General features: G+C 36.3%; 1 protein-coding gene and 1 long non-coding RNA gene across 2 annotated transcripts in view; one reads left to right on the top strand and one right to left on the bottom strand.

Moving 5' to 3' along the window:
• The window catches only part of LOC115417002 (protein disulfide-isomerase), a 12,911-nt gene extending 2,746 nt beyond the window's left edge, over nt 1-10,165 (top strand). The window contains exons 2-11 of the mRNA XM_030130916.1: nt 3,077-3,277; nt 3,908-4,026; nt 4,110-4,247; nt 4,409-4,516; nt 6,001-6,126; nt 6,206-6,403; nt 6,478-6,598; nt 8,319-8,500; nt 9,613-9,702; nt 9,835-10,165. Of these exons, the coding sequence (XP_029986776.1) occupies nt 3,077-3,277; nt 3,908-4,026; nt 4,110-4,247; nt 4,409-4,516; nt 6,001-6,126; nt 6,206-6,403; nt 6,478-6,598; nt 8,319-8,500; nt 9,613-9,702; nt 9,835-9,936 (1,385 nt within the window). The 3' untranslated portion in view covers nt 9,937-10,165. The remainder of the gene's footprint in view (nt 1-3,076; nt 3,278-3,907; nt 4,027-4,109; nt 4,248-4,408; nt 4,517-6,000; nt 6,127-6,205; nt 6,404-6,477; nt 6,599-8,318; nt 8,501-9,612; nt 9,703-9,834) is intronic.
• Nucleotides 1-10,718, bottom strand: part of LOC115417334 (uncharacterized) — an 18,172-nt gene extending 7,454 nt beyond the window's left edge. The window contains exon 1 of the long non-coding RNA XR_003935137.1: nt 10,650-10,718. This is a non-coding gene — a long non-coding RNA (uncharacterized LOC115417334). The remainder of the gene's footprint in view (nt 1-10,649) is intronic.
• Nucleotides 10,719-12,500: the final 1,782 nt, after the last annotated feature.

Below are 12,500 nucleotides of genomic sequence, written 5' to 3'. Positions count from 1 at the left end.
TTAAACACATCCATAAAGCTCCTTCCACAAAGAAAATATATCACTGATTTAAGAAAACATATGATTTCAGTATAAAATGTAACTGTCCTCAGTGATTATATTCTGTGAAACTTCAATCACAGAGAAAAAATAACAAAAACCATCAGGATTAAACTGTGAACAAACTATTCCCTAAACTGTGGCTTTTTATTAGAATTTCTTTGTAACCACATTTTGGATGAATTAAACAATATATCAGGGTAAGATTAGATTATATTTGTCCCACAGTGGAGAAATTCAAGTGTCACAGCTGTATTTACAATAAAGTGAGCGTTACAAATATTATAAAACACAATGGTATTATTAAGAGTTTGAGTCATTATTGCAAATGATTTCACTTTAATTGAAGACTGAATAATAGTGTAATAGACTGAGTACAGAGGCAGAACCCAAAAGCAAGACCACAAATACCGAATAAGATTTAGTGTTTTTATTAAACACTTTTACAGAAGAAAAAACTCTACACAGAGAATATTTGTCTTCTGAGAGGCCTCCGGTTCCGGGGGTAAACGTCTGGGCTGCGGGTGGGATAGACAGACGGCCGACTCGGCCGAGTCGGGAAAACCCCCACGGAAACCCCACTAGGGACAGACAGAGGGTGGTCAATAGACAAGCCAGGTCATACACGGGAAAACAATCAATCGAGCAACGGTACATAGGGGACGAGCAAACTCACGGTAGTAATCCAGGCGGAGGTCGAAGCACAGGTTAACGTTGGAGGCTGAGGTAATAAAGGGAGCAGGCAGAGACAAAGTCGGGTACGAACCAGGTCGGGAACAGGCAGGCAGGAAGAGGTCAGGCTGAATCGAAGGTCGAGGGACGAAAACAGGTCAAACACGGCAGACGAACAAACAGGATCCAAGAAACGCTGGTAAGTGAATACAACGAGTTGCAGAGCACAAACTGGCAAAGGAACAGGGGAAGACACAGGGTTTAAATACACAAGAGGGCGGGAAGACAATGAGACACAGGTGGAGATAATCAGGGAGGAGCAAGGTAATCAGGTGAAAGGTGAACACAAAAGGAAGTAAAGACAACAGACAAGACACATGAGGGAAACTTAACAAAATAAAACAGGAAATGACAAACAAAACAGAAAAGACAGACAAAGTCCAGAAGCCGACATGACAAATAGTCCACTGCATGGAAAGGATAAAGTGTGTGTACAGTAGCAACAACTAGTCCATGCTCTCTTTCCATGTTACTGCATCAGTTGAAATCTATCAATATAAAACCATGTGTACAGATTAATCCAAGTTCCAACATGATAATTAGTACATGAAAAAATACTTTTGGGTCCAATCAAGTGGGAACACATGGACACATTTGGTGATCAACAGTCTCTGTCATGTAAACAGAGTATCTTATGTGCATGTATTGTACATATTTGAGTAGGTATTTATAGCAATTTAACATTATGTATAAGAAAATTTGGGGAGATAAAATTTCAGGTGAAAAATGTCAAATTACTGCTGGATAACATGTGGATTTGAAACGAACATCAATTTTTTAAGATTTACACAAACATCTAAAACATGCAATTCTCGACAGAAATTGATATCAAGTAGCACAAAACCTTTTAGATATTACGTTCAACTATGCTGAAAATACATTTTGGAGTGTAATATTGAAAAGTCTCTGTTTTATTGACATGAGAATGTGGTAACACATGGACAGGTTACCATAGTAACACATGGATGACTCTACCATTGTATGGATCACCTAAAATGCATCAAAAGATCATTACTTTCTGAAAGTTTCACTCAAATATCTGAATTTTTTTTTTTTTTTTTTTAAACTCACTTTTTAGTTTTTTCGTTCTTTTCACCCATTCAACACTTTACAGTGATACAACAGGATAGAGTTATAAGAAAATATATCAATAGAAATATGAAAATGAAATGCAAAAAAACTAAGAAAAAACAATTACAAAAACAACAGAGTACTGTCAGTTGTGTTATATAGGATCTGTTGTTAGATTATAACTATTTCCAGGTGACATAGGACCAAGGCCAGGACAGTTAGTTAACTTATTATTTTATATAAGTTATTATAGGAGTACCCAAGACTGCAGTCAGGTCCGCTTCGTTAACTATTCCTCTTAAATATCTGAATTATAAGTAACTTGAAAATTAAAAATTAGTATTTTTGTGGTAATGTGGACAGGGCCTTTTAAGCAACTCACAAACGTTCAAAAATGTTCATAAATATCAATAATATTCACAAAATAATGAAAATGTAATACTTAAAACTTAACAATCATCTACATAATCAACAGACTGAATACATTTTAAAATTTTTTAGACATAATTTTTAGCGTCAAATTTGAACTATGGCTATGGTGTAAAAAGTATGATCAATAAAATCGGTTGTAACTTTTTTTCTACAAGTGGTATTTTAAAAAGGATAACAGTTCATAAAATACAGATCTGTAGCTAAAAAATGAGCCCACTTGACAAATGATGTGTGCCAATTTACTTTTTCATACTGATGTTCACTTTCGCTTGATCGGAGCCTTTTAGCCCTTCTTTGGTGTTCATACTTAGGTTATTATTTGTGTCCAGCTGCCATCAGTTCACATTCCCATATCTATTTCTATCTCCACATAGCTCAGTGCCAGTGCTGTAGATACCCTCTACTATTGAGATTTATCTGTTATTTGTTTAGTTCTGAGCCCAGGATGCTGCCACAGTGCATTTGTAAAATAGTGTTGACATGTGCACATGATGGAGCGCCTCATGGGACAACGGTGACAGTGATATCAACAAAACAGCACACAAGAAGAAGTGTGTATTTGTCAAAACTTGTCATTTTCAGGATGTAGTTGCAGTTGGATGGTGTTCTTTTCTGTATCAAGGAGAAAGTTCAAAGCAATAACACACAGACGAAGTTTAAGGCAGGTGGGTGATGATGGCTACTGCTGCTTTTACTCTCACCACTGAGATTTCATTCAATAACCTTTTTATCCTAATGCTTGTATATACATGGATGTTGCCTCTTCTACTAATACTGTATTTTTTTTCCTCTATTTGTGCAGATGCTCCTCTGTCTGGAGATAGTCACCGTGTCTCAGCGGCGTTCGAAGGTGCTGCAGCGAAACTTCAGGGGTCAGAGGTCAAACTGGGAGTGGTGGATGTGTCAAAGGAGAAGGATTTGGCCAAAGACCTAAATGTCACAGGCCCTCCGAATATTAGACTTTACCTTTCAGGAGACAAACACAACACTGTTCCCTGCCCTGGTACGTAGAAATAAACAAAAGCTTAGATAGATAGATAGATAGATAGATAGATAGATAGATAGATAGATAGATAGATAGATAGATAGATAGATAGATAGATAGATAGATAGATAGATAGATAGATAGATAGATAGATAGATAGATAGATGTAGTCACTCAAAAATAACACTATGTCTTGTAATCGTCATGAGCTGTTGTAGCCGATAGTTTACGTTATAGCTGTTTTCTGTACAGTATGTGTTGTCAGTAGCTACACTAAAGATCTGTTTGGAATCAAACAAACAAGGTCAGAAGTGTCACAGTTTAGTCTGAACCATGGATCAGCAAATGACAATTTAGGAAAGATAATAACATCCCATAAGTAGAAAAACACTCGGAGAGCGCAGACCTCTGCCAAGGCAGATTTTCACATCCTTGACTGTTAATATCTTCAGTGTAATTTTTGCATTTCACAAATTTATCCCATGAGTTAAATTGGATCCTTTGGCAGGCCGGTTTTGTCCCCCGGGCCACATGTTTGACACCTGTGGCTAAGGCAATTATGCTATAAGGATAAAAAAAAATACTACATACAGCCACTTTAGCTCCGTTTGGGTAAAGTACTGCCAGTAAAATGTTTGTTTCCTGAAGTTCCTCAGAGCTCAGCTTCCATTCTGACGTGGTTGAAAAGGAGGGCGGGGTCTCCTGCTGACCTTATCACTGATCAGCTGGAGACGTCTGATGAGCTGCAAGTGGTTGGATTTTTTAAGGTAAACACCGTCTGTGTGATTATATCTTCTTCTCATTGGTGTCAGCACTTAACTTTGTGAATAACTGATAGTCACGTCTATAGGACCTGACTCACGAATACATCCAGACGTTTTATTCAGCCGCCGTCGACCTTCCTGATGTGAGCTTCACTGTGACACAAAACAGCGATGTCATCAGTAAATATGGGTTCACACATGATGTTGTACTGCTACTCAAAAAGGTAAACTTCACTGTAAACACACACATACACTCTGCATTTTCCTGTGATAAACATTTTGGATGTAGTTCATAAATGTTTCTATGCTGTTTTTCCAGACCAGTGGTTCATGGCTCTAAAATATTTATCTGTGAGGGTGTGTTTTGGTTTGTGTGTCTGTGCAGTCGAAGCTCATCCAGGCTTACAAAATGATGCCTGAGACGTCTAAGGAAGAGCTGATCGTCTTTATCACCGTCTTCCAGATGGACCCAGTCACTGAGTACTCTGGACAGGTAGGGAATAGTGTCAACACAGACTTTCCACAGTTCCACAGCATCTAAACTCAGTGGAACTGGTCACCTCAGTAATTCAGAAAATATAGACTCTCCTTTTGTATCAATTGTCTTTTTTTCCCTGTACTTTAATTCTCAACAGTGGCTCAAATATATCCTACACTAAATAAATGTCCTCTTTAGTTAAATATCTGACTTTGAAATATACTTAAAAAGTAAAACTATATGTAAAAGTTGTAAAAGTCCCGTTTTTTCATTTCACACTAAAGTGACATCTTTTCTATGTGTTACTGCTTCATCCATATAGGCTGAAATGGGTTTGGAGACCCAGCAGTGCATTTTTGTACTTCATAGGGGACAAGAGTTTCACAGCTTTACCCCCAAAAATTATTTATTTATTTATTTATTTAATTATTTAATTAATTAATTAATTAATTAATTAATTAATTAATTAATTAATTAATTAATTAATTATAATAATAAACATTGTCCCGTGCAAATGACATTCCATAAAAAAATTTATCTGAAATAGCTGTTGCATCATGATGTTACCAATCAAGGCAATTATTTAATGTATTTAAAAAAAGCCAAAACTTTTACTTTCCTGGGTCTCAGAAGGATACATAATCAATAACCCCTTCAGAATGTACTGAATACAATGTCACAAGCCTCGTCTGAAATTGTGCAGAGGTATGTGAAAATGTAGGAAGTAAAAGTAAAAAATTATGTAAAAAAACAAAAAATTTCCAAGTAAAGTACAGGCACTTTAAAGATCGATTCAAGCACAATGACGGTGTATTCGTACTTTGTTAATTCCAAACTCAGATCAGAAACAAGTGGTGCCAGGCACAACAAACCCCGCCCCTCGCACATATTCTGCCCAATATCAGTAAATGAGAAGATTTTAAAAATTCATAAATTATTTGAACTTTGACCTACTGTTCCCAAAATGTAGTGGCATCTATTCTGGGTCAATGGCAGTCTATAAAGTCAATTTGGTATGAATTCAACCCATAGTTTTGCTGCTACAGACATGTGAAATTTTGCCCATTATAAGTAAATGGGAGAAAAAAAAAGATTTAAAAAAAATTCATAAAAAATGTTAAACTTTGACGTACTTTTCCCAAAATGTACTGAGATCAATTCTGGGTCACTAGCAATATATAAACCAAATTTGGTATGAATTCAACCATTAGTTTTACTGCTACAGACATGTGAAATTTTGCCCATTATAAGTAAATGGGAGAAAAAAAAAAGTAAAAATTCATTAAAAAAATTTTACTTTGACCTACTGTTCCCAAAATGTAATGAGATCCATTCTGATTCACTGACAATCTATAAAGTCAATTTGGTATTAATTCAACCCAGGGTAAGACATTTATATTAAAACATATGCAGGACAATAATTCAGCAGTGTTCGCCTGATAAGATGTGAGTAAATGCTGACTGTATAAACCATGTTATCACCCCCCTCTCTGTTCCAGACCGCCACTCAGATCTTAGCCTCCCCTGTTTTACACCATGCCCTCCTATTTGTCAACAAAAGCTCTGCAGATTTTACAGAGCTGTACTCGGCCTTCAACAGCGTAGCAGAAGCCTTCAGGTTAAAGGTAGAAACACAAATATTCTACAGATTTTACGTGTCGGAGGTGATGAGTTCTGCTGATATTTACCACTGTGTTTATTCAGATTCTGTTTGTTCTGGTGAACGTGGATGAACCTCGTAACGGCAGGCTGATGGAGTACTTCAGGGTTCGAGATTTTGAGGCGCCGCTCATCCGGATTGTGAACTTGACAGATCATGTGACCTACCACCTGCCCTCTGACAGTCTGGACATAGAAACCATCAGTAAATTCTGTCAGTCTTACCTAGAAGGGAAGGCTCAGGTACCGTTCACTTACCTCTAGTGTTTGATACTTTAAAGGCGTTTTCACTGAAATATTGTGTTTGTGTGAATCAGCCGAAGATGCAAAGTGAGCCGATCCCTGAAGGATGGGACACGAAACCGGTGAAGCAGCTGGTGGGAATGACACTGGAGAAAGTGGCCTTCAACCCAGACAAGACTGTGTTCGTTCTGTTCTGTACGTAAACACACACATATACACACTTATTTAACTTTGGAGACCCAAACAGCTACTGGCGACCAAAATCACCTACTGATCTAAAGGTGAAGGCACACAAACCTGATCATCACCAGAAAAGGTAGCCCAATTTAACAGTCGACTCTCATCTCCCCGACATGGTCAAAAAAGCTAGACTTAGTTTTTAATCTTTTTTTTTTTTTTTTTACATATATTTGTTTAAATTTTGAATGTTAGAATCACAGTACACAGATACAAAGTGAACATAGACATACAATAGAGTTTTTAATCTTAATCTTAATCCCTGTGACTCTTGTGAAAAGGCCCACTTGTGATTGTAACCCGCGTGCTTATTTTTCGTCTGCGTTGTGTAGTTTCTCTATTGTGTCCCACGGGGTGGATGAAGGAGGAGGCGCAGGTATAACTTGAGGCGGATTTATTCTGAACATACAGAAAATACAGTTTGTGGTAGATCAGTCAAGGCTGGTAGTGCTGCTCGGTCTCCGCTATAAAAGAGTTAGCATAATTAGCTTTAGTTTAGCACATCACAAATGCCACTGAAATGTACAATCCAGAAATATCACCTACAACAAAATGATTTCAATTTGGAATTTCTGATGGATAACTTTTGTTCATGCGGAGAACCGAGCATATAAACCAGTGTTTTTCAACCTTGGGGTCGCCTGGAATTCAAATGGTGTTGCTTGAAATTTCTAGTAATTGATAAAAATAAAATTAAAAACTTGCTAATAAAAAAAATATAGGGTGAGTTGACAGAGACAATCACAATACGTAAAAGCTGAAACTGAAGCACTGTGGTACTGTTTATCTGTCAAATGTTCATTGTGGTCAGTTTCAGATGCTGCAGCTCTTTCATATATCAAAGTTTGAGTTATTGTTTGTTCAGTATTAATTGTCAGCCTTGAAAATCCAAGCTGGACTGACTGCACATATCCTGACCAAGGAAAATAAAATTCTCCCTTTGTGCAGTAATCTACACCTGGCTTTTCTGCCTCCGTCCGTAATAATATACATTATATAGACTAAATGTCGTCTAAAATTAACGTTTATTTGCAACATAGTATAGCAAACTATTGCATGATCAAAAACAAATCAATTTTAGCAAAAAAAAAAAAAAAAGTCTCCATTTTGAATGTCTGGGGTTGCCAGAAATTTGTGATGTTAAAATGGGGTCACGAGCCAAAAAAGATTGGAAACCACTGATATAAACCTACCCTGAGCCTCCCCATCGGCTGACTAACTTCCGTTTCCGCCAGCCAGAAGGAGAGACCCCTGAACCAATGATCACCCATGCAATTGACATGTGGAGGGCAAGTGAAAGCAGAAGTCTGTTACATGATGAACACACTGAGTAGCTTTCTCATCTCTACTTTCATTTATTTAGAATTGTATAGGTCATCATTTTAAGATTACACATAAAGCAGATGACCAAAACAGAGTGAGAACAGAGAGTATGAAGTTCCTCTTGTAGTCAAAACTCTGACCTGAATGCGTTTACTTGTAAAATATTAATATTGTGCTAATGGTAAGAGCAATAATAGCCTCTAGATGGAATGATTCTGGTCTTCAGATTAATAAACTCATTCTTGGGTCTACAGCTGTTGTTTTTTTTTACTCTATACTCTTCGCGTCACGCTTTGGACTTTTAATATCTTCCTTTTTTGTTTGTTTGTTTCCTTTTTTCATATATTTGTTCCAGATCTGCCGTACAGTAAAGAGTCCCGAGCTCTGTTCCCGCTGTGGGAAGAGTTAGCGGAGGCCTTCAAGGACCAGGAGAACGTGGTCATCGCTCGCATGGATGCGTCCGCTAACGACATCAACATGTCAGTGCAGAGATCGTACCCGTCACTCTGCCTCTTCCCTGCTCTTCATGCAGAGAGAGTAAGTACCAGAAGGATGGGTTTTTGTGTGCTATTTGTAACTCTTTATATTCAGATCCTGGAAAAATTAACACCTAAATTAATATTTTTTTTAAAAATTGACAAAAGTATTTACTAACTGTAATATACAGAAAACATTAAATAATAGGTTTATAATAGGTTTATATAACAGCTCATAAAATACCACACCCTCTGACGACCCAACAATGCATGTTTGTCACCTGTAATGGACAAGAGTTGGAAAAGATTTATTTAAAAAAAAACAAAAACTGCTGTTTCTACTGCAAAGAATATTCCATAAAAAACTACAACATATACATCTAAAATGTTGCATGAATGCTTTCACATTCATGAAATTATGTAATGCTAAAAAAAAAAAAAAAAAACAGAACATTTTTTCCATACTTCTTAAAATTACAGAAGAGTTTCAGCAGCTCATAATAATATTAATAAGTCATTACAAAGATGTTATTATTTATTAACTAAGGATTATTACAAGGATCCTGATATAAAACCTCATAAATACATGTGTTTTTTACTTTATATTGTCTTTATATAAAATAGTTTTCAGTGTTAACAGCTTTATTAACAAATGATAATAATAATAATAATAATAATAATAATAATAATAATAATAATAATAGTAATAGTAATAATAACTTTATTTATATAGCACCTTTAAAAACTGAGTTTACCAAGTGCTTTAACAGACAAAGCATAAGTGCACAACAGCAGAATAAAAACATAGAAAACAACACAACAAAAGAGATAAGTACGGCAAATATGACACCACAACTAACGTTGAATGTATCATAGTGGAGAGGGCAGAAATAACATAACATGATGCTGTCAGATCAATGCAAAATGATGGAATGGAATAGAACATCATGTATGTCAATATAAATGAATAACCAAAACCAGGTAAAATTAAATATTCAATATTAAAAATATTAAAAAGAGACAACATCACACAAAGGCAAGTCTATAAAAAAATGTCAACTGTCTTTTTAGAGACACACAAAAACATGTAAATTGTGACTGAATTACACAGGAACCTGGATGTTTTTATACTAACACGACGACCTCTAATGTGTGATTTGCGTGTCCTCTCAGATGGTGGTTTACAAAGGGAAACATAAACTGAAGGACCTGCTGAAGTTTATGGAGAAAGAAATGGAGAAAGCCAAAAAAGACAGAGTGAAGGTAATGCATGCGCCTTCATTCGTCTGTAATCCCACATTCACATTCAGTTCTGTGCAGGTTTGAGTCTGTGCAGCAGCAGAGCTCTGTGTTTTCTGTCTGTGTAAAGGAAACTTGATTCTTTTGCTTCTCCAGGAGGATGAAAGCAGGAAGAAGTACATAGACGCCATAAAAGCTGAGGAGGCAAAAAAAGCTGAAGAGGCAAAAAAAGCGAACCAAACGAAAGATGAGCTTTAACACAGATGAAAGCCAGAACAGTGTGTGTGAGTGAGTGTGTGATCGTTTTAGTCAGTACTTTCTAAACATGGATCTGGTTTCATCAAGTCAACCGAGCTGTCCCTGAACATCTGTCCAATCAAATACAATAAAGTCTGTATTCTGAACCATGATGTCTACATTAACGTCCACTGGGTTGATTTCAGTCTGTGTCTGTCTTGACAATACACTATAAGACCAGATAAGTTGAGTTTATTTAAAAAATTTGAGGAAACCAGTTGCCTTAAAAAAATTAAGTAATGAGAACTTAACTGTATTAAACTTAAATGCTTGATTTGAATGGAATTACTATTTTAAATACAACACACTAAATACCATGTTAATTTAACTCAAACTTTATTGCAATGTCAATTGCTTTGTGTAATCATTAGACTTAAAATCATCAGTTCACTGAACTCGATACCAAGTTGATTTAAATTAAAATCTTTTCCAAAATAAATGTCTTTGTGTAATTTTTCAACTTCATATATTGTAGCGTGGATGGAAGTTAGGCAGGAAGTTAGCTTAATGTAATTGGCCAGTCCAGGAAGTACTTAAATATTGGCAAGGCTTAAAGATTTTCATTTGATCAGAACAATTATAGATGAACAGGGAAGCCATTGTTCAGCCTATGGCTCTCACTCATGATGCAGCTCTACAAAAATACAAAAGTGCCCAGTGTCCCTTTTCCCCACTTCCCTCTGGGGGAGGGGCTACTGTTTCAGTTGTAGCCGCCTGGGGACCAATGACGACGGGATCTGAGGGGACTCATCTGTGCCCTGTCCTGACCTGTGACCTCCACCCCCACCCCCACCTATCTGGACCCCCTACCCTCACCTGTCTGGATGAACCTCCTCACCCTCCATCACCTGCCTGGATGGACCTCCTCCCTCACCCTCACCTGTCTCATCTGACTAGATAGACCCCCTCATGTGCCCCCACCCTACTGCATCTTTACAGACTGGAACTACATCTTCAAATAGACGTCGATCAGTCCTGGTGCATCTACAGTCTGTCCGTCCATGGCGGTGAATCTCTCCTTCACTGTGGTTCTCCCCAAGGTTTCTCTTTTCCCACTGGGTTTTTGGAGTTTTTCCTGCTGACGAGGAGGGTCTAAGGACAGGGGTTGCCCAGCACATTAATCTATTTCCTTCTTCTACTGTTTATTTGACTGTTGTTTGTTTTCATATCCAACTAATTCTGTAAAGCCCTGTGGGTTTTTTGTTTTGTTTTGTTTTGTGAAGCACATTGGGTCTGCCTTGTGCATGAAATGCGCTCTGTTAATAAAGTTGAAATGAATTGAGATGTAATGATTAGATTTTCAGTTTAATTTTGAAAAAGGCTTTTCCTCATCAGAGCTGTAATAGATTTATAAAACAACTCCATTTCATAGTTAATCTTTTTTTTTTTTTAACATTTTCAATCAGGAGTTCAGTTTACTAAAATTATGAGATGACATAACTGCGGTGGACCCGGATGTGCAACAGCCCAAAAAATTATCCACTATAAGAAAAAAAAAAAAAAAAAAAAAAAAAAAAAGAGAGATTGTGATTTATTTAAAAAGAAGTATTTGAAAAAAATGAATGTACCCCTTAAATAAAAATACACTTGCATGAGAAAACCTGTTCCTAAAAAAAAAAAAAAAAACATTTAACAAAAAATTAATTTGTACAAAGAAATAAAATAAACTTGTAATTAAGTTAAACAATCTCCTCAAATAAAATAGACTTCTACAAAAAAAGTGTCTCAAAATTAAAATGAGCAACATCAAAAATTAAACATATATCAATAAATCAATATAAATATAAATATAAATATAAATATATATATATATATATATATATATATATATATATATATATATATATATATATATATATAACTTCATATGCTTATAAAAGAAAACCCCTTCACTTTTTAAATAAGGTCAATCAAAAAACAAAACGAAACAAAAAAACATCATCCACCTTTTCAATTAAGGGGACGCTGTTTACCTGAAAGGTCTCTTGCTTTAAAATTAAGGCCACCACAAAAAATAAAAGCATAGGCTAAAAATGTTTAAGGCCTTCAGCTAATGTGGCTAATGCTAAGGAAGTAACTCACCGGAAGTGGAGGTCAGTGCGCTAAAAAATAAAGTTATTTTAAAAATATTTACATTAATATAGTTAGCAAAGCGGTTAAACGATTAAATAAGGTTCATGCGTCCACTTAAGATTAGGTCTGGGTGTTAAATGGTTAAGGTTAGGGTTAGGGTATGGTTGGGGTTAGTTTTCAGTGGTAAATGGCCTTTGTGTGTATTGTGTGAAGGTTCGTTGCTAAGCTAATGCTAACGCGAAAAGTTGATTTTGCGAACTACCAGTGTGAGTAAGGGACTGTGTGACTGTTGAATTGTTGAACTGCCCGGCATTTAATATTCTCTCTCTCTTTCTGCATGTCTGTTTCTTTCTCCGTCTGCCTGTCTCTGTCTTTCCCTCTATCTCTCTGTCTGCCTGCCTGTCTCTCTCTGTGTGTGTCTGTCTATCTCTATGTCTGTCTGTCTACCTGTC

Source organism: Sphaeramia orbicularis, chromosome 1 (assembly GCF_902148855.1).
Source record: "Sphaeramia orbicularis chromosome 1, fSphaOr1.1, whole genome shotgun sequence".
Taxonomy (NCBI): domain Eukaryota; kingdom Metazoa; phylum Chordata; class Actinopteri; order Kurtiformes; family Apogonidae; genus Sphaeramia; species Sphaeramia orbicularis.
Note: the sequence above shows the minus strand (reverse complement) of the source record. Positions and strands in the feature narration are given on the sequence as shown.